At 44.6% G+C, this 21867-nt stretch overlaps 1 protein-coding gene across 8 annotated transcripts in view; it reads left to right on the top strand.

Annotated features, from left to right (window-relative positions):
- The window catches only part of LOC147703579 (transmembrane protease serine 9-like), a 913140-nt gene that overhangs the window by 496888 nt on the left and 394385 nt on the right, over positions 1-21867 (top strand). For all 8 annotated transcript variants that reach the window (XM_086931927.1, XM_086931929.1, XM_086931933.1 and 5 more), the window contains one exon: positions 16348-16380. In XM_086931927.1, coding sequence (XP_086788053.1) covers positions 16348-16380 — 33 coding nt within the window. The remainder of the gene's footprint in view (positions 1-16347; positions 16381-21867) is intronic.

A 21867-nucleotide genomic window follows, 5' to 3' on the forward strand; every position in this document is an offset into this window, starting at 1 on the left:
AGAATAGGTCATCTGACCACAGCACATGGTATGGAAGGCGGAGCCAAACCCGGCCAAACAAAACAAACGAAGGGATAAGGGAGAAGAAGCCTACAGCAGCCATAATTGCACAAATCTGGTGCTGGAAAACCATGACATCCATGTTAAAAATCGAAAACGCCCAACATGAATATTTTTTATATAATGGTAGACCATAATACACACCCGAATATGTAACAATATTCAAGAGTAAAGACTTGCATCCGAATGTACGTAAATATGACCTTGAATGTACAATAAAAATAGTGTGCTGGAGAAATGTACAATATAATAATGACGATGGAAATACCTAGAAATAGGAATTACTAAACAATTCCTATGATGATCATAATGTATCACCACCAAAGGCCACCACTTACTAATTTCTTGGACCCCAGGCGATATTTCTTTTAAAAAAGATGTAAGAACGGCAGCCCAAATAGTAGAGCCTGTGGTATACATGCACTGTATGAAGAGGCAGACACGATATATCTGAAAAAGAGATGTAAGAACAGCAGCCCAAATAGTTGAGCCTGAGGTGCTCATGCCTATATGAAAAGGCTAAAACAATATATATGGATATTGTTTGCCCATTAATAAGCGGGAAAACTAGATGAAACGAGACAGTAGATAACGCCCATACTAGTCATTGTACCACATAGCTTGAACCCATGGGATTTCAGAATTTAACCCATGGGTATGTGAATTCAAAGAAAAGATCCAGAACACTTCTCTGCGTTTTCTGACTGCTTCTTCCATTCCTGGACCAAACCACACCCACACAAACATGCCTTTTATTCATACCCCTACGCTAGCCTTGCGTATGCCTAGCTAGCCCACTACTCTAAAGATTTGAGGGAGGAGGAGGCACGAACGCAGTATGTTTTCATATTTTCCCTACTGACTGTACTATCATTGTTGCGTCCACTTTCTACTTCAGTTAATAAACCATCAGAGTAGGTTCACATGTACATATCTGTGCTCTACATACTCAAGTCTGTCCGGCACATCCTCTCTACACTATGCATTGTATACTTTCATAATCGAAAACCACTTGCCACCTTCGCACATACTTTGCTCCCATCTCTCCTCGCATTCTGCATTGTGTGGCAGAGGTGCCATGCCATCTTTTGTTTGTGTCCATGGCTAGCCATGGTTCCCACAGTACTTAGTATAGTTGTTTCTGCTAGGTGTACATGTTGTTTGTCATGTTGTATGTGATTATACAAGGTAGCACGTTTATTCACAAGCAGTGGTTTGTCCCATTTACATATCGCTGTCTTAAAGAGGATACAGAAGTGTTTCTCACAGGTGAAAAGAGCGACCACAATAGCAGTCATTCATTACTATCCAAGAATGTCCAACTGCACAACGCTTCTAAGCTTACAGCCCCCAAATCTGAATGCTTTCTTAAAAGCATGCCAACTCCCACAATCATACCAACATTCACACAGCTTTCTAACAGCAGTTATCTGCTTCTCAATAACATCCAATCCTATGGAAAGGGAGCTGGCATACCGTCTGTCCTTACTGTTTCAAACCAAGTAACTTCCTGTGGCAATGTTTATTCCCACCCACACAAACCAACTCCCAAACTTCAATTTGGCCTTCAACCCCTACTTTGAAAACAGATCTCATTAAACTAACCAAACTAAAGCGATTTTGTTCAGAACAGAAGGGTCCCTACTTCTGTAAAATAAATGTATTGACTGCAGATAGCACAAACTTCAATTAAAATACAGTTCCGTTTAAATATGAACCTCCCATTACACTTTTTGAATTGTTACACAATTTTTAACACATCTCACACTCAAGGTCTACAACACTTTTTTAACAAGGTCTCCTCCGGCCTTCTTACAGTCTTTCAAACTGTTTTTGGTATAATACCAGACTTCATTCATTCGATCATATCTGGAATACCAGGAACAGTGCCCATAATTCTTGCTCTCTTTGCGACCATCCTAATACTATTTTTACTTGTAAAAAATGGCTGCGACTGACAGAATACGCCTCTACGCGAAGCTACATCAATACTGTCAAAAAATTGAGCAACTTTTTGGCTGCCTGCCTCTATCTATTATCAGAGCCAGCTACAACATGACATTTATTTACACATATGCAATCTGCGTGCAACCATCTTTTTTATTGCAAAACTTTCCTATTCGACTGGCGAATGGATCTATGCCTTGCCAACATCCCAACAATCGCTCCCGATATCCATCAGGTAATGCAGTATCTAGAAAACCATGAACTTGATTGTTCGGGCACTGGAGAAATGGTGGATGCCATGCAAAAAGGTATCATGGCGGAATGGGATTTCTGCGCAGCAGTGACAAATCTCCTGCAAAGTGCAACCTTTGACAACATTGCAGATTGCCTGCCAATTCAAACTGCCGGTCCAACATTTGAGAAACATTACTGTCCCTTCGAGGATATGAATTGGATCGCTTCGCTTTTCTCACACGATGGCAACAATGACCTCTTGGAACATTACGCAACTCAAGCTGCTAAAGAACTTCCGGACTGCAATCTCCAAGACTTGTAAGAAATTGACGTTATTCTTGGATTGATTTTTTCCAACTTTTTTGACTTTTTCCTTTAAAAATGTTAATACACTTCAATTTAACTATTTTCATATAATATCTTTCTAAGTATGCTCAGGCATTTGAACTCGGTTTTCATTATTGCCCCTTACATCTCCAGTCTAACCAGGGATAGGTGATGTATTGCCTATGCAAATACACTATTTACTTGTTAAATTAGCCTAAACACGACATCCATTTTGAAACCATGTCTATTCTTTGTGCACACATCTCTCTGCCTGCCTGTTATCCAGGAAGCCCTTTCACACAAATTAGCTGCTCTTCAGCCTCTGCGCACGAGCTAGCGATCAAGATAAAAAAAACACGACATTGTTTAGGAACTGGTTGGCACAATGTGCTGATTGTATCCTAACTTTTTTTTTATCATAGAATTTAGTCATTCATGTCTAATAGCTATTCTTTATGTCACATGGAACTGTAACATGTAATGTGGAATTCACTAATGCAGGAGCTTAGGTTTGAATACAACAGAAGCGGTTGGAGTTTGCCTCAGCTCGGTGCCTTAGCTCTTTGAACAAGAATATTTTTTTGAAAGAGGTGAAGAAAATAATGTATGGTTTGACGAGAAGGGTACTGAATGTGCTTCTCAGAAGCACAATTTTGTATTCCTCCTCAAAGTTCCGATTTGGGTAGAACTATTACCAATTCTGACATGCACCAGATTGAATGAACTGTACAAGAGATTGCTGACTGTTCTACTGTTGATAATTTTGTGTTACAAAAAAGGAGTACAAGGGTACCTAAGAAGTTTGATGATTACATTTTGCAATTTTTATTTTTGTTTGTTTTCTTAAAGGATACATGTGGTAATCATATCCTACCTTTATTTACATTCTAGAATTTCGAGTTATTCAAGTCTAATAGGTATTTTTTATGTCACATGGAACTGTAACATGTATTGTGGAATTCACTGATGCAGGAGCTTACGTTTGAATACAGCAGAAGCGGTTGGAGTTTGCCTCAGCTCGATGCCTTAGCTCTTACACCAGTGGCTCCATTTATGGCACTTAAATAAAGACATTTTTCATATAACTTGCAGACTGCATTGCTTTATTCCATACAGCCACTGTCTTAGACACACCTGATTTCACCATTTCTCTTCTGTGGCATTGCAACATTCTGCATGATATTCTTCACAATGATTTCTTTATTCCTGCTTGCTAAAACACTGCATTCGAGTCTTCAGAAAGTAGAGGTGAGTAGTTTGCTTCCTACTCCCTGTATAGTATAATTGCATACTAACACTTCTTACACAGGTATGCTACAGCGGCCAGTATCCTACAGCGCCCACACCACATCACTTTACAGCAATCAGCTCACAGCTTAGGCTCACGGTTTCATCCCCGAATCTTCAGACCGGTATCAGTGAGTAGTTTGCTTCCCACTCCTGCTATAGTCTAAACACATACTAACAGAACCTGCACAGCTATCCTACAGCACCCAGTATGCTACAGCCCCCAGAGCACATCAGTTTAAAACACCCAGCTCACGGTTTAGGCGCACGCTTTCATCCCCAAGTGTACCGGTATCTCACCTCAGCACCATCTCACTCTGGGCAAAACAGCACTTTCACACCAGTAGGGGTAAATACTTTGCTTCACACCCCCTGTATAGCACACCCTAAACACCCCAGAGGCGTTACAGGGCTCCTACCCTCTTCTTTCAAACTTTTTTCTGGCATTTTTCGCTACTTTTTTCGCCATTTTTTCCCCTTACTAGTTTCAACGGATTCACAAAATGGCGGCCACCACTTCCTAGTTGCAACCGCTTGCACCGCTCGCAGCCAATAAGCAGCAAGCTCATGCTCGTAATGCCCCAGCCAATCAGATGGCAGAATTCCCAAATATCAATATCTGTAAATTTCAATATTTCTCCAAAACTACTGATCCGATTTACACCAAATAAACAAAAGCGTGCTTTCTAGACCAAGACCCTCTCCCTGCCAAATTTGAAGTAATTCCGTTCAGCCGTTCACCTTGTAGCCTTGTCTAAAGTTTCCTATAGAAATTAACATTGAGAAAACACGTTTTGGGACCCCCTATTTCTCAGCCCCCCCCCTTGATGAATAACCCCTAAACTTTCAACATAGGAGCTGATATGAACAAAGAATTTGTTTGGACGATTTCATGAAGATTCATCAAACAACGGCAAAGTTAGAAATAAAACAAAAAATGCTCTTCCTATGGAAGCTTGGTACTAACTATAACTACCTACTGGCGACCGCCAGTACCTACTTTATGTATATGTATAATTTATGTAAAATTATGATTCTTTTGAAAAACATGAAATTGGCAACACAGCTAACGCTGTCTCAATGGCAGATCTTAAAATAGTTGTTACCAATCATTCATAGTGGGTGTTAAATGCCTCAGTATGCACTTTCCTAATAAAGATGTTTGCCTTACCCATGAAGCATACTTTCGAGTTTTAGTAGTGGCAACAAAATAAAAGCACCTAGGGCCAGATGTACAAAGGTTTTTTGAGGTCGCAAACAGCCCAATTAGCATAATTTGACCATTTTCAACTACAAAAAAGCATTTTTTTTAAATGTACAATGTGAAATTTACGATTTGGTAGCCTATTTTCGAATCGCAAATTGGATTTGCTGTTTGGTATTAAGAAGCGGCGTGTTTAGGGCATTGCTTCCTAATACCGAATCGCAATAGTATGTGTGAATATTTTGCGACTGCAATGCAGTCCCACACATTCACATTTTACCACCTACTACAAGTAAGTGATAACCCATTCATCAAGGGACCTCTTCCCTTTGTGAATGTTTGTAAAACATTATTTAGAAGCTGGCAGTGCTTCCACTGACCACTGCCTGAAAAGAAAACCTAATTTTTCTTTTTGAATCACATCCCCTCTTCCTTTAAGGAAAACAAGCTACATTTAAAAAAAAACATTGCTTTATTGAAAAGCAATCACAGACATGGTGGTCTGCTGACACTAGCAAGCCACCATCCCAGTAATTTTTGCTATTGCCAGTGGGTCACAAACTGAGACCTACCTCATGAATAATAAGGAGGGAGGTCTATTTCCGACCCACTTGGAATCGCAAACACTTTCCTATGTGCATCTAGCTCTGAGTACCTAAACAGAGACTAGACACTCCCGCCACAGGCAGAACTCTCATGTTTTCCAGGTGTACACATGAGAAGTTAATTGAATCCATGTTTGTTTTGCATTCTGAAACTTGCAGTGGAGATTTTATAATGGAACAACAGTACTACAACAATGAAAACAAAAAAAACCTGAACAGGATAAGCTGATCATTCATGGAACCAGACGAAATGAGCAAATCCCTACCCATCTTGTTGATCAGGCTTGTTCATAAGGTACTATTTGTTTATGTACAACCACTATCAAAGTTTACCAGCTGCCACTGCACACAATGCAGCCCAGCAACTTGCCTTGCTGCACTACTTTGCCTGAATTCTAAGTAATTCTGCTCCAATGTTTATGTCTACTACTGGCCACCAGCCCATTAACTACATAGACTTGTGCTTCTACTTTTAGACCTAGGCTAGACTAGATAAAACTATAACCAGGTACCACTGGAATTATGCAAATCTGTGGCCACAGCGTTTTTCGCATAATTATGGAATATTCACATAATCCTTAATCTGCTGTATAATCTGCAGATTTGAACAAAAAAATGTTTCTAGCACAAGCAGACTAAAAGCTACTAAAAACATAGAGGCATATGTTTCGGCACATTGTGAGGCCCTTAGCAAAAGTTGACTGGTTATTTTGTAATTCTTTATTGCTGTATGTGGGGGTTAAATATGTACTAATAAGAAGAAATCTTTGCCTAGACAGTGTTACTGTGTGTAAAAATGACAAAATATTGAAGTAATACGATCACAAAATGTGCTGCGTTACACTGCACAATTTGCCTTTTCTTGCCCCATAATTTAATCAACCCTGAAGCATAAGGGGTCATTACGATGGCAGAGGGCCCACCACCTTCAGCCTGTTAGTGGCGGGCCCTCCGACATCGTACTGTGGTTTTCTGCATGCCAGATTACAATGGAGGGCGGAAAGACCGACCGCCACGGTTCCGACAGGCGGTCATTTTCTGACTGCCTATTGCAGCAGCGCATTGCCCAGCATTGCGGCAGTGCCTGTTAGGCACTGCCGTCGGGATAAATATATCCCTTTTCGACAGTCATTTGGGGGCTGGGAGCGGGCACCCTTTATCCCTGGGCCAGGGGCAAGGGCTCTGATGCCCCAACATATCCCTGCACCATGTGTCAGGCACTGCATGATGCCTGCCAGGTAGTGCAGGAATATGCACATGCCATTTTTGTTTATTGCGGCGGGGTCTGCTAACAGCATTCCCGCCGCAATACAGTAGATAAACAATGCAACCACCACAGTGGCAGCCCTATCCTAATGGGGTCAGTGGGTAGGCCGTCTGGTAGGCGGCCGGTCCCACTACCGCAGCAGTGGTGGACAGACTGATGTCCGTTCCCCATCGAAATGACCCCTATAATTTGGTCCTCCCCACTACATCATTCCAGTGGCGCTGCCTATAACTAACAACAAACAGTTTCTGTAGCTTATCTAAGCACTTGCTGCACACATAGATGATAATGGAGAAAGTTCAGTGCTTTTAGGATGAAAGCAACCATTTCCTGCATCATCAAAAACCTGCAAGTTTTACTACCATATTGTTTCATGTGCAGGAAATCCCAAAATGCATTATAGACCCCTTCACAAACATTAAGAGCCAGATGGCCTAACACTAGGAATAGTGACTTTCTAATTGCAATTATCTCCGATTTGCAATAAAAAATCACCATTCCGAATGTATGTCCTTTTTTTGACACGTTAGTGATTCGTAGTGGGCCGCAAATTGACCTACCTTGTAAATATTAATGAGAAAGCTTTAAGACATGTGAGGAATGATAGCCATTATAGGGATGGTGGCCTGCTGGAGTCAGCAGACCACCATGTCTGGGATTCCTTTCAATAAAACAAATTGTTTTTAAAATGCAGCCCATTTTCCTTGAAGAAAAATGGCATGCATTTAAAAAAAGAAAATGTAAAGTTCAAGTTTCATTTTTTAATAGTAGTCAGTGATCAGTGGGACCACTAACTGCTCATAAAAAATAGTTTGTTTACCATTCTCAAAGGGGAAGAGTCCCCATTTGGACCACTTCCTATTTACAAATGGGGATCACCATAAATTGTGAATTGGTAGTAAAGTATACCACTGCGTTTCTGTATTTGGAAGGGATGCCCTAAACACCCTCATTCAAATTATAATTAGGAGCTGGGTCGCAAATGTTAATTACGCTTCAATAACAATCGCAGTTTGGTGTATGTGAATTTTTGCAGTCACCCTTGCATCAAGAGATTGCTAATGATGTCCTAGATAGCATGAACACACACTGAGTTATACCAGTAGTCATTTGGAACCCTGAGTTGAAAAACACAATTTTATTAAAAACCATTCGAAGCCCTTATTCAACTACTAATCTATAATGTTAGGTTGCTTAAAACCCCTCAATACATCACTCCATACAACCATACCATGCTCATGCGATTCAGTAGACAGTTGAGACTCGTACAAAGTGTGGCTGTCTGATGCCCTTACCAGGTCCCCCACTGCATACCTCAACTTCTTCCTTTCCCTTTCACATTCCGGATGTACTGCGTCATGGGAGAGTGAGGAACAGGCACTATGCTTTGGGGTTGGCCTGGTACATTCTTACAGCAGAGCGTGGCAGAGTTCTCCTGCAAGGGGGGCTTGGGGGAGGGCAGCCGACCCCTGGGAGGTCTCCTCCCCCGGGCGGTTTGGGAGATCTGGGTGGGGGCTCTCCTTCTAGCAGATTCCATTTGGGCTCTTTTTGGGCTGGTTTTTAATTGTATTGTGCGCTGCCTATAAATGGGCGAGGCTCCGCTTTACGGGCACCATTTTGGGCTTAGGTGACCTGGTGGCCGGTTTGTTCTTAGATATTTTTGTTGGAGCAGGTGGTTCTGGGATTTTGGAGGCAGCTGGTAGGGGTTGTGGAGTTCGAGTTGGCGGTTTGTCTTCTGCTCCTAGAGTTGGTTTTAGTAAGGGACCCGGCACACCAGTCCGGCCTTTTTCATTACAGGTGGGAGTTCGAACTGAAGCAGCAGACTTGGCAGGGCGGCAGGCAGCCCAACTACGCCGAGGAGAAGTGCGGGTGGAGCCTGGAGCGGCACGTCCCATATCATCGAGGGATCCCGCCGCGGCCGTCCCACGCAGGTTCAGTACGACCTCGATGGCCCCAACGAGGGATTTCGACATGGGCGGTGCCTGCAGGTCTAGCGCGACCTTCCCAGCCTCGTCGGTGGAACCCAGCGTTTTCCATGGGAGCGGGTCACGCACGACCTCTCTTGTGCCACGTGGTGGTCGTAATGATGTTTTATCTTTTACAGGGAATCAACAAGTTGTCAGTGGTACTGGCGGAGGAGTGTATAGACGGGTTCAGTCGTCCTCCCCGCCAAGGTCAAACGTGAGGGCTGGTAAGGCCCATGGTCGGTCTAAAACAGTGGAGTCAGGACAGACTTCATTGGTTGTCAATGCCCCTTCTCAGTTAGATGAATCGTTGATTTTAGATTATGATGAGGACAGCCCTGAAGAGGGCGAAGTTCGGGAAGTGGTGTCTGGGGGGGGACATGCTAACGTTTCTCACAGTATGTTACAGGCACAGGTGGTACGGAGTCGTGCGGAATCGTCAAGGCCACGAGTGCTCGGCCCCTCGGTGAGGGCTCCTCGGAGGGCGGACGACGGTGCACAGACAGAGTGGAGGACGGAAGCCGGTCAGCTGCCTCTATTACGCCCAGGTGAGACTGTGGTTCATTCTGTGCGGCCAAATATGGTTTCTATTGGTGTTGGTGTGGACTTAATATCTAGTGAGAAAGATGGTAAACTATACAAAGGTCGTGTTGTCAGAGACCAAGGTGTGGGTACAAACGTGGATGAAGTCAGTACAAGTGATAAAGTGGATAGTGGCACGTCCACTGTTGGTTTGGGCACTACTAAAAATGTACTACACAGCAAGGAATTAAAAATTAAAAAGTTGCCGTATATGGGTGTTACGAAGCCTTTGGGGGCTCATTTAATGCTCAGTACGAAGGAACGGATATGGAACGGTGAGTATGTGGAACTGTTAAAATTGTTGCACAGGGAGGTTCATGCTAAAGAAGGTTCCAAGGAGGAGGAGTTTGAATTGGCTAAGCGCCCTAAGGTACCTCTAACTATTGAAAATTGGACGGCGGCCTTTTTAATTTATGCCAGCGTCTACTGTGAAAAGTTCCCTGAGTGCTGCGTTTCATTATTCAAGTACATGGATGTTATCCGTAAAGCTCAACTTACTAGGAATGATTACGCTTGGGCTCAATATGATGAGGAATTTAGGGCGCGTATGGCATGGGATCCCGAGGCAAAATGGGGTGAGTTAGACACTGACCTTTGGCAGCACACCATGGGTTCGTCCGCCACTGGTAGAACGGTGTTTACAGCCAGTGGTCTTCCTTTGGTCTATCGTCCCTTTCAGTCCCGTCCCACCCGGGGAGGGGTGGGGGCCAACTCGAACACCCAGTCGCCTACAGGCACGTGTTGGGACTTTAACAGAGGGACATGTAACAGAGATTTCTGTAAGTTCCGTCACGAATGTTCACAATGTGGTAGAAAGAACCATCCGTTATCCCGTTGCTGGGGTCCTAGGTCTTCCGGGGGTCCCCAGGTTTCCCAACAGAGTTCAGGAACTTTCGTGCCACCACAGCAACCTCCAGCTCCCAGGGGAGGGAAGTCTTCATCCGGTGCTGGGCCCAAAGGCTCATACACCGGTTAATGTTGATAATTTGGCTGCCGCTTTGCGGGATTACGAGCCTGCCGAGCTGCGGTCGGTTTTGTTATTGGGTTTCCAGGTTGGTTTTAGGTTGGGATACGAAGGACCGCGTTTGAGACGTTGGTCTAAGAATTTGAAGTCGGCAGGCGAACGCCCTGCTATTGTACAGTCAAAACTGGATAAGGAAGTGAGTGAGGGTAGGATGGCGGGCCCCTTTGATGATTGGCCTTTGGCGAACCTGATTGTATCCCCTATTGGTGTGGTCCCTAAGAAGGAGCCTGGTCAGTTCCGGCTCATTCAGCATCTATCATGGCCTGAAGGTGAGTCTGTAAATGATTTCATTGACAACGAAGCTGCATCGGTGTCTTATTCTTCTGTTGATGTAGCTATGCAATTGGTTGTCACGGCAGGCCCTGATGCTCTGATGGCAAAATGCGATATCAAATCCGCATTTCGACTGCTTCCAGTCCATCCTGAAGACTGGTGTCTTCTGGGCATCCATTTTCTAGGAAAATGGTACGTGGACAAAGCTCTGCCAATGGGTTGTTCTATGTCCTGTGCGTTGTTTGAGACTTTTAGTACGTTTCTGCAATGGTGGTTTACTAAACAAAGTGGACATGAACTGGTCACACATTATTTGGACGATTTTTTCTTTGTGGGTACAGCAAATTCGCTGGTCTGCCAAGCTGCTCTCACATCGTTTCAATCCTTGATGAGTCATTTAGGTGTACCATTGGCTCCTGAAGAGACCATGGGTCCTTGCGCGACCATGTCTTTTTTGGGGATCGAACTTGACTCGCATTTGATGCAAGCTCGTCTTCCATTGGACAAAAAACAGAAAATGCTTGATCTGGTTGGAATCATGTTGAGAAAAGAGAAAGTGTTTGTGAGAGAGATACAAGTTCTGCTGGGACACCTTAACTTTGCCTGCAGAGTGGTCAGGGCGGTTAGGACTTTCTGTAGGAGGTTGGGCAGAGCTTTGTCTGGTCATTCCCTTCCACATCATCGGGTGAGGCTGTCTGCGGGGGTCAAGGAGGACTTACGCATGTGGGTCTTCTTTTTACATTCCTTCAACGGTGTGCCTTTATGTCGGGAGGTGGATTGGTGTTGGGATGTACAGATATTCTCTGATGCTGCAGGCAGTGAAGGTTTTGGTCTTTACTGGCAGGGAAGGTGGTGTGCCCAACAGTGGCCGGAACATTGGAAGAATGGTGGCAGAAGTATTGCCTTTCTGGAACTCTTCCCTGTCGTTGTGGCCGTTACTTTGTGGGGTACGGCTCTGGCCCACAAAAAGGTTCTTTTCCGCATCGACAACATGGCTGTGGTGCAAGTAATTAACAAACAGTCGGCCAGGGATCCCCAGATTTTGAAGCTCCTTAGAGTGTTTGTGTTGGGATGTCTGAAATATGATATCTGTTTTCGGGCCCTGCATGTTCCTGGCGTGGACAATGACATTGCGGATGCTTTGTCTCGTTCACAGTGGGAGAGATTCCGTGGGCTTGCTTTGGAGGCAGACGAGGAGCCGACTCCCATGCCGGACCACCTGTGGACGGTAGACAACACCGGGTCTTTCAATTGGTTTTAGGTTCTTTGGCTCCTTCCACGAGAACAGTGTACGAGTTGGCCTGGACGGAGTTTTTGGAGTCGGGTGCGTGTTGGAGGGAGCTGGATTGGCAACGGTCTGAAGATGTGGTTCAGTTTATTTTGTGTATGATGGACAGGAATTTATCTAGAATTACTATTTCTGGCAAACTAGCAGGTATTTCCTTTGTGGGTAAGCTTTTGTGGGGATACTCTCCGTCGGCTGGGGAGTTGGGTAGGAGGATGTTGGAAGGGTGGTCTAGAGAGAGGGGTTCTGTGCGTACTTTGCGATCTCCTTTGTCGTGGCAAAAGCTGTTTCAAGTGATTTCTGTGCTTCCGGTTGTATGTTCTGATAGAGTGGAAGCTTGTTTGTTCGCCACTTTGATGGTGTGGATGTTTTTTGGCGCTTTTCGTGTGTCTGAATTGCTGGGCACCAAGTCCTCTCCTGGCCTTCTGTGGGGAGATGTTCAGCTGTCGATCAGGGGAGTCCACGTTTGGCTCTCTCGTTCGAAAACAGATCAGAGAAGTGTGGGTAAAGGGGTTTGGTTGGACGTGGTATCCCCACCGGAAACATGCCCTCTACGTTGGGCTCACTGCTGGAAGGAAATGTCGGGTGGGGTAGTGGACCTCCAGGTTTTTCGACATCTTAATGGCTCATGTGTTTCTACTTATCAATTGCGCATGGTACTGCGAAAAGCGCTGCGACATATTGTCTTAGATGGGTCGTTATACGGTACTCACTCATTTAGGATTGGGGCGGCCACGGAGGCCTTTCACAGGGGTTGGTCGAGGGAAGAGATCATGGGCCTGGGGCGCTGGACTTCTAATTGCTTTCGGCGCTATGTTAGGAACGAATCTGCTGGTGCGCAGGCGTCTTATCCTGTTTACCCTGTCTGATTCTGTTTTCTTTTTCAGGTTCTGTGGCTGGTCCTCGGGCTGCTTTCCTCACAGTATGGATCGTGGGCCATTCCTTTGTTAAAAGAGCTCAAGTGCAAGCTCGTCAAAGTTATTTTGGTTCATCCTTGGGTTTTAATGATCGTTTATTCAATGTGGTTTGGAAAGGAAAAGGGGGCATGTTATGGAAGGAACTGATCCCTGCACTTAATTCTTGGTTAGTAGGGGGGGTTTGCCCGGATGTGTTGGTTATTCACTTAGGTGAGAATGATTTGGGTTCTGTGAAAGGGGTTGTTCTGCTTCGGGCGATCAAAAAAGACTTGGCTTTATTGCATAAACAGTGGTCGGGGTGTCACGTATTGTAGACAGAATTGGTGCCGCGGAGGGTTTGGAGGAATGCGGTGAAGCCGAAGGCGGTGGATAAATCTCGGAGGAAAGTGAATTTGGAGGTTTCCAGGTTCTGCAGGGATCTGGGTTTCGGTCGTATAGTTCACGGTGACATCAAATACGATGCGGTGGAATTTTTCAGGGGTGACGGTGTACATTTGTCCCAAATGGGTATGGATTTATATCTGCTGGAGCTGCGGGAGGTTTTGTCTCGCTGTCTGACCGTGCAACAGTTTGTCGGTGAATAATGGGTTGCTTTTGTGTTTTTTCAGGTTATTGGCTTGCCCTCTCTTTTCGGGTGTTCCCCCCCCCCCTGTTTTTCGGATTATGTGGGGGGCAGAAAGGTGGGGCTCTCTCCTAATCAGTCTTTCCCCCCACGGCTTTCTGGATGGCGGTTTGCTCTGTTATTGTCAGTTTTGGGCCAGGTTTGGACCCCTTGGTTGTAAACTCGGACCTTGTTGGGGGATGTTTCATACTGATTGAGGTGGGGTTCGGAGAATATGGGTCGGGGGATATGATCAGTTGGTTTATAATCGGGGATGTGATATTTTGTATTTGATAAGGTGATGTTATAATGTTATTGGGGTTTGTATGGTTTTATGTGTTTGGGTATGTACGGGTGGGGGCGGGTGTGATGGAGGGTTTGGGGTGGGGGCGGGGTTTGGGGTTTTGAAATAAAAAACGAACAAATCTTGGTTGTGGTTTAGATTGTGAGGCGGTTGCCGAGTTTGTGTATTTGTAAATGTGCACCTGTTCCAATAAAGCGGCCTTTTTCACACTCCAATGGTTTTTTGGTCTGCTCACTCTACCCCACCCCTCTCTCCCAAGGGGGGCTTGGGGGAGGGCAGCCGACCCCTGGGAGGTCTCCTCCCCCGGGCGGTTTGGGAGATCTGGGTGGGGGCTCTCCTTCTAGCAGATTCCATTTGGGCTCTTTTTGGGCTGGTTTTTAGTTGTATTGTGCGCTGCCTATAAATGGGCGAGGCTCCGCTTTACGGGCACCATTTTGGGCTTAGGTGACCTGGTGGCCGGTTTGTTCTTAGATATTTTTGTCCCTCCCTCCCTCCCTAGTTTGGGGCCTTTTTTCTTATTTATTCATTATTTGTTTGGCTGCTGTTTGGGACATGTGGGCATGGGTTTTTGGCTTTGTTCTTTTGTCGCTTGGGACAGGTGCGTGGCGGTTTGCTCTGTTATTGTCAGTTTTGGGCCAGGTTTGGACCCGTTGGTTGTAAAGTCGGACCTTGTTGGGGGATGTTTCATACTGATTGAGGTGGGGTTCGGAGAATATGGGTCGGGGGATATGATCAGTTGGTTTATAATCGGGGATGTGATATTTTGTATTTGATAAGGTGATGTTATAATGTTATTGGGGTTTGTATGGTTTTATGTGTTTGGGTATGTACGGGTGGGGGCGGGTGTGATGGAGGGTGTGGGGTGGGGGCGGGGTTTGGGGTTTTGAAATAAAAAACGAACAAATCTTGGTTGTGGTTTAGATTGTGAGGCGGTTGCCGAGTTTGTGTATTTGTAAATGTGCACCTGTTCCAATAAAGCGGCCTTTTTCACACTCCAATGGTTTTTTGGTCTGCTCACTCTCCCCCACCCCTCTCTCCCAAGGTATGTACATGCCTTCAGGCGGCAGGAGGGGGGTGGTGGGTGTAGATTCCATTGCATAGCCCACTGATCAACCACCTCCCTCAGGTCTTTTCAGTTCGGGGAAGGGAAGAAGATGGTAAAAGACTGTTCATCATTCTACCTTTCATTGGGTCTGTGGGGTCCTGATGGAAACTGCCAATTATCATCAGCTCTTCTACCCTTCCCAGGAAAGGAGTGGAAAGTGGTAGACATGGCCAATGGATGTTACAGTAGTAAAGAACGAGTCTGCTGCTTCGCTGCAGTGATGTCAAAGCTGTGAGTACTATGGATCAAGTTCTCCTGTTTATGATAAAGGCCCCCTATGGAGACTGCACACAGTATGAGGGTCCCTTGTGAAAGACTCTAGGGCATATTTATGAGGAAGTGGTGGAGCGCGGTGTTAGCCTTCTTGGCTTAATGCTTTGCTCTGTCACTTTTGAAATGCAGAGCTGCACCGTATTCACAAGGATACGGTGAAGCCCTGCACTGGTGTTAATTTAGCTGCCTAGCGTCAACGCGGAGAGCCTCTCACCATAGTGCAAGGATGCCGGCGTTGCAGGGGAAGAGTGTTTATGTGCAGGAAGGAGTCCCTTCCTGCACATAAAAAATCCTTAAGGGGTGTTTTGTGTGCTGCTTAATGTAGCAGACATAGAAGTTGCAAAACGTATTTTTTTAAATGATTGTTTTATTTGCAGGAAGGGATATCTTCTTGCAGATCAACAATCAATGACCTTTTGCTGTTTCCATGTGTGCTACACAACGCAGCACACATGGAAACAGCAAAACGAGGAGACATTAAACATGTCTCCTCGTTACGTCAGGGTAAGACCAGGTTTTCCCTGGTCTTAATTTTGGTGCTGTCCCATATTTACACCACCCTTGTAAATATGTGGCAGCATCAAAATCAATGGGTGTTGTGGTGAAACGCTCACCACAACACCCATTGCCCACCCCTTTCATACCAAGTATAGTGTGGAAAGGTGCCTTATTTACAAGGCAGCATTAAGCCATCTCAACGTTTCAAAAAGTGACGCGGTGGTGGAATTAGGGGCTTATAAATATGCCCCTCTGTGTTTGAGATGGCAGTAAATATAGCCTCCTACCCTGTATTTCGTTGTCGTACTCAACAGTGGCGTAACAAAGGCCTCTGCAGCCTCCACAGTGTGGGGTGCTGCAAGCCTCAGGGGGGGCCTTCAGTGGAGTACTGTGGCCTGGGAGCCCCTGGGGAAGTCCGGAAAGAGGCCTCTCCATGCACATTGCAGAGGGCCCCTCTCAAGTTTCGTTACACCACTAGTACTCAATCCTTTTTAAAGGCACACAGAAGTTTGTTACTGAAAATAAAAAGCCATTTCTGGATGCAGCTATAACCTGTATTAAAATCCCATCCTCTTTTCTCTCTCCAACAGATGGGACAACTACAGCAATCACAAGGCCCCCAGGTAAGTTATTTATTTTTCTAATTTTATTTATCATTTCCATTTTTGTGAAGCTCTCCATACCAGTAAGTGGCAACATCACAGGTCTTCATTAGTGCGGCCTATTAAAATTCAAGGATTCTTCCCTCCTCCTCCTCCTCCTGGAATTATTATCAGTAGCATAATTCAAATGAACACCCCCCACCACCACCCCTGCAGAATGTGATGAGGGGCCCCTGAGTATCCCACATCTCACAGATATTGATTGGCCTTGGGCTGTATGGGGCCTCCCTTGAATGGTTAGGGCCCCGCGAAGGATCAGGCCACCCCCTTATGCTGGTGGGACCTGCATTAAACCCCTGATTACCATTACTGGGGTCCATGTAGTTTTTGGTGTGTTTGGGGGTGAAATACCGAGAATTATACATTTGGGGGAATAATATGCAGGCACTTAACTGTATGCTTGTCAGCCCACAAGTTCACGAAAGAAATACAACTCTGTGTGGAATCCTCTCACCATGAATGGCCCTCCCACTAAACATACAATTCTGATGGACCTGGTAACTCCCATTGTTTCGTCCGTTGTAATCAAGAAGCCGCTCTCAATGGTGGCCATGTTGCTTTGGTTAGACAAAAGAAGGGCAAGGGAAGATTATTGCCTTGATGAGGAGGAACAGTCAGAGAAAGGGCAAAGAGATAGCACCTGCTGGTGAGAATCCTCACCTAAATGTTGAGATCTGATGATAACTGAGGAATTGACGGCAGTGACAGGACTTTTAACATAATGATCCTAATTGTGAAAAAACCTTGTTGCATACTTCGTAGCTTAAAATTGCTTTTTATTTTTATTTTTTTTATTTTACCTTTTCCAGAAGTGCATTTTACCTTTGCAGTAGTACAACCCTAATGAGGACCAGGATATTGAACTATGTCACAATCAGCATTTACCATTCATATAGAGAGCACAACTGGTATGTCGAGCACTCATCCATTACAGAGTGAGAGAACAGCCCATTATAATCTCCAAACATGTGCAGAAGCCATCATATACAGTCAAGGCATGTAGTACAGGCAAAACAGTGCATGTATAAACATGGTAGAAACATATATGTTCAATGATCGGAGCTGTGGGGGCTCAAGGGGGCTGCCACAACTAGGAGCATCACTAACCCTCTGCACCTCTATCAAGAGTAAGTAAATCTGATCTGAGAGGGCTCCAAATATCCTAGTCAAGAGGCTTCTTGGAGAAGTTTGGAATAAAGTTCTAGTTGTTCATTAAAGTATAGCATGTCACTCAACAAGTGCTTACATTATAGAGCTTTTCTCTCTGCCCCATTATCATCCTAGTTGCCACTTTGATACTAAGAGAGCCAAAGATAGAAAACATTTGTGAGGTGCAGCTAGGTCCCTTACATATCCCAGCCATGCGATAACCTGGTCAAATGGCCCTGTGCAGTCCACCATATCAGACAGGGCATGCAGCACCTCAGTATAGTGCCCAAACATAGCACTGCAAGACCAAGCCAGAAAAGGATCCCACATCCAGACAGCTACATCTGGCGCAATTGGCATCACATCACCTCTGAGACCAAATCTTTGAAAGTACACTGGTGTGAAATATGTCCTCTGTAATATTTTAGACTGTATAATGTAGAGTCGTCTACTGGCAGAGACCATGCCCGTCTGACTACAGGCATACGTCCATGTTTCTTCACTGATCTCCTGTCCCAAGGCTCTCTCCCAGCCTGTATGTGTCAGCCTAGTAGGTGCCTCCCCATCCCTCCTGAGAAGCATTATAACATATTTTGTATTAAATGCTTAGCAAAAGTCACTTCAAGCATATTGCTCCAGCGGTCCAAGGACAAATGGTTCCACCATGAACTATGGGAGGGACAGTTTGCAGCAACCTCGTAATTGGTTATAAAGAAATACATCCTGGGTGTACAGGGGAAACTTCCCCTATAGTCCTTCAACGTGAGAAAAAGCTGTTCCTGGGACTGTCGCCCCGGGTTAATATCCCTCCGGCATGGAACGCATCCGGGTGCCGGATTTGTGAGTGATTGGGAGCAGAAATTATAGTTTGGTGGCAAAGAAGGCTATTCAACATAGGCCAGTCCCACCTTCTTACTCAGTTTATCCCATGCTCTGATTGTGCAGTCTGCTGTCAGAACATCACGTCTCGATCCGGAGACAGGTCTCCTCAGGAAGGAAGTAGAAGGAAGAGGAGACATACATTCAACCTCGACCACCAAGTGAGGCAGAAAAGGTGGGGGATTATACCAGTAGTGGACAAACTGCCTCTGCACAAAAGGAGAATAAAGCTTGAGGGGGAGCCTCAAACCCACACTTGCAAAAAGGTAATGTAAAGCTCCCATCCAACTCTGGGCTGCATTGCATCCTATGCGAGTCTGATCAGTTGCCACTTGAGGACTGCAGAAAGAGATTTATTAAGTGGCAGCGGAATATTCACAAACTGATACAGCATCTTGGGAAGGATCACCATTTTCATGAGCCCCACCATCTAGCCACCAAGAGTGGAAGAGAGATCCAGCGAATTGTCAACTCTGTGATGTGTTCAATGGCGACCCATTCATTTTCCCTAATCACCATCGCTGAGTCTCTGTGCACCTATATTACCAGATATTTAAGGGAATCTTCACACCACCATAAGGAAAATTCGGGTGGAAAGCGCGGTGTGTGGGTCTTGAGGGGCAGAGTCTAAGATATTCCCTAGTAAATGGTGACTCCCTAGAGCAGGATGAGGTATTCCTGTGAGATTACATTGAGACTCGACTGTAGATACCTGATATAAAGGGTAATATAGTATGTGTAAATTCAGATAGGTGTACTCATATAGCAAAGGGTGTACCAGGGGTAATGTTTCCGACCCTAGCAGCAAGCAGTTCTAGGACTAAGACACAGATAAGAGGTCATAAGGGGCACCACTCTCTTAGATGTGCATTTGGGATTTGAAACAACCCTGTGGAAAAGCTAAAACATAGTTTTTTTTTTTAAAGTGTTAATACACCAACATTAGCATTGTAGAATCCAGAGAATATTTCCGGAATAAATGAGGCACTCTTGGCTGGTAATAGAATTATTTCTTAATTATTCATTTATTTTTTCAGTTTACCATAGCCTGAAGATGGCCTATAGGCATTAGAGATATTTTCAGTGACAAGTGCAAGAGTTGCAAGGCAAATTAAGGTGTCACAAATATAAAAGCCTAAAAAAACATCAAATGTTGTTATGTTATTTAATTTTATAAGGCGCTCAGCTATCCAAGGGTTTCCCGGCGCCACCTGAAGAGGTCAAAAGAAGATGGAAGCCTATTAATTAAAAAGCCAGGTTTTCAACATCCTACGAAAGTCCACAAAATTAGACTCATTCCTTAAAGACAGACAAAGAGAATTCCACAAAGTAGGCCCTAGGTAGGAGAAGGAACGACCATCTACTCTAGATAATATATACCTTGGGACCACAAATTTTGTCTGGTTGGCTGAACGAAGAGAACGAGGAGGAACATACAGCTGTGCAATAGATCTCAAATATTGGGGGGCCTTACCCATTTTAATCCTATACATATAGGTTAAGGTCTTAAATTTAATGCAATTCTTCACTTTCAACCAGTGGAAGTCACGCAAGGAACTGGACACAGAAGAAAATTTGGGAATCTGGCAAAGCAAGTGGGCAGCAGCATCTTGAACAATTTGTAACTTATGATTCACCTCCTTATTAGCTCCAAGAAAAAGGATGTTGCCATAGTCCAGGCGAGAAGTGATCAAAGCCTGGACTACCTTTCTTTTTGTAGATTCGAGCAGCATCCGTCGATTACAAAACCCAAAGTACGGGCTTGTTTAGTAGGCTGAGGGGTAACACCCAATTCAGGAGGCCAGTGTTGGGGGCCCCAAAGTTCTTTATTTTTCCCTAGGATGAGCACCTCTGTCTTTTCTCCATTAAGCTTAAGCAAATTGACTTGCATCCACTGCATGATTTTACTCAATCCTGCTCGAAGAAAAGAGGGCCTGAAGGCTCCTTTAGCAGAAAGGGAGAAGACTATTTGGTTGTCATCAGCATAGGAAAAAATTGACTGCCTGCCTCCTCCGCAATATCAGCCAATGGTTTAACATAAATGTTAAACAATAGAGGGCTTACAATCGAGCCCTGTGGCACTCAATAAGGGGAAGCATGAACTTTGGAAACTGCTTTAGAGGAAGAAACCTGAAATGTGCGGCCAGAGAGAAAGTTTACTATCCATTCCAGAGCTACTCCCGTCACACCAATGGATCTAAGTTTTTGCAAGAGCACAGTATGAGACACTGTATCAAATGCAGCGCTCAGGTCTAACAATATGAGCACCACAGTGTCCCCATTATCCAAATGGCTATGCAACATTTCACTCACTCCCAAAAGTATGGTTTCTGTCGAGTAACCTTCTCTAAACCCTGATTGAGATGGATGTAAGAGTTTATGGGACTCCACATAGTGAGTTAGTTGCGAGTTCACATGTTTCTCCAATAACATGGAGAAGACTAGAAGGAGGGAAATAGGTCGAAAATTGGAGAGCTGGGCTGGGTCAGCATTAGGTTTCTTTAACAATGGAAGAACCATTGTGTGCTTCCATGCAGGAGGAATCAGGGCTTCACGTAGGGAGGCATTAAGTAGTTCCTTAATCGGATCTAGAAATAAAGGGTCAGTTTTTTGCAATATAGTAATGGGAAGCGGGTCCCGAAGAGAACCTGATTTAACGATATTTAAGACATGATTCAAAGAAATTGTGTCAAACAATGTCCATTGTTCAAGTTTATTCATACAGTTCTCATCTTGAGCCACTAACTGAGTTCCAGGATTTAATAAACCGGTAGTGACCATGCATTGTTGTGGAGTGGAAATTTTAGGGATATTTAATCTGGAATAGATCTGCTCCATTTTATCAAGGAAAAATGTTGCAAGCTCCTCACATTGTGATTCTGATAGAGTAGGTTGTGGAGCTTGACAGACCGTACCAGAAAGTTCCTTAACCAAATTTAACAGGACTTTAGGGCAATTTTGAGCGTTTGAAATAGTAGTACCTACACACTCAGCCTGGGCAATGTTACAAAGAGAATGATACTCTCCGATTGATTGTTTATATCTTACTTTAGATTCTGGGGTGTAATCTTTCCTCCAGTGTCTTTCCATTGCTTTGCACTTGCTTTTCACTTTTTGTAAAGTGGGTGAGTACCAGGGGGCCGGGGGACGGTGATTTTTAACCTTCTGAGAGGACAGAGGGAGACAGATATCCACTGAATTAGATATCCAGTTCATAATAGTCCCTAAGTCGGTCATCGAGGTTTGATTAATAGAGGGGATGGTTTCCATTAAAGGATGGTTAAAATGATCCATATCAAGTTTGCTCCCATTCCTAGACTCAAATGTATCCCCCAAATTGGGTAAAAATTGATTGGTCTGCTCTACAGTGAGTCAAAGGTGACTATAAAATGATCGGACAGATGACAGGAAGGGCCAAAA

This window comes from Lissotriton vulgaris, chromosome 7 (genome assembly GCF_964263255.1).
Source record: "Lissotriton vulgaris chromosome 7, aLisVul1.2, whole genome shotgun sequence".
NCBI classification, from domain to species: Eukaryota; Metazoa; Chordata; class Amphibia; order Caudata; family Salamandridae; genus Lissotriton; species Lissotriton vulgaris.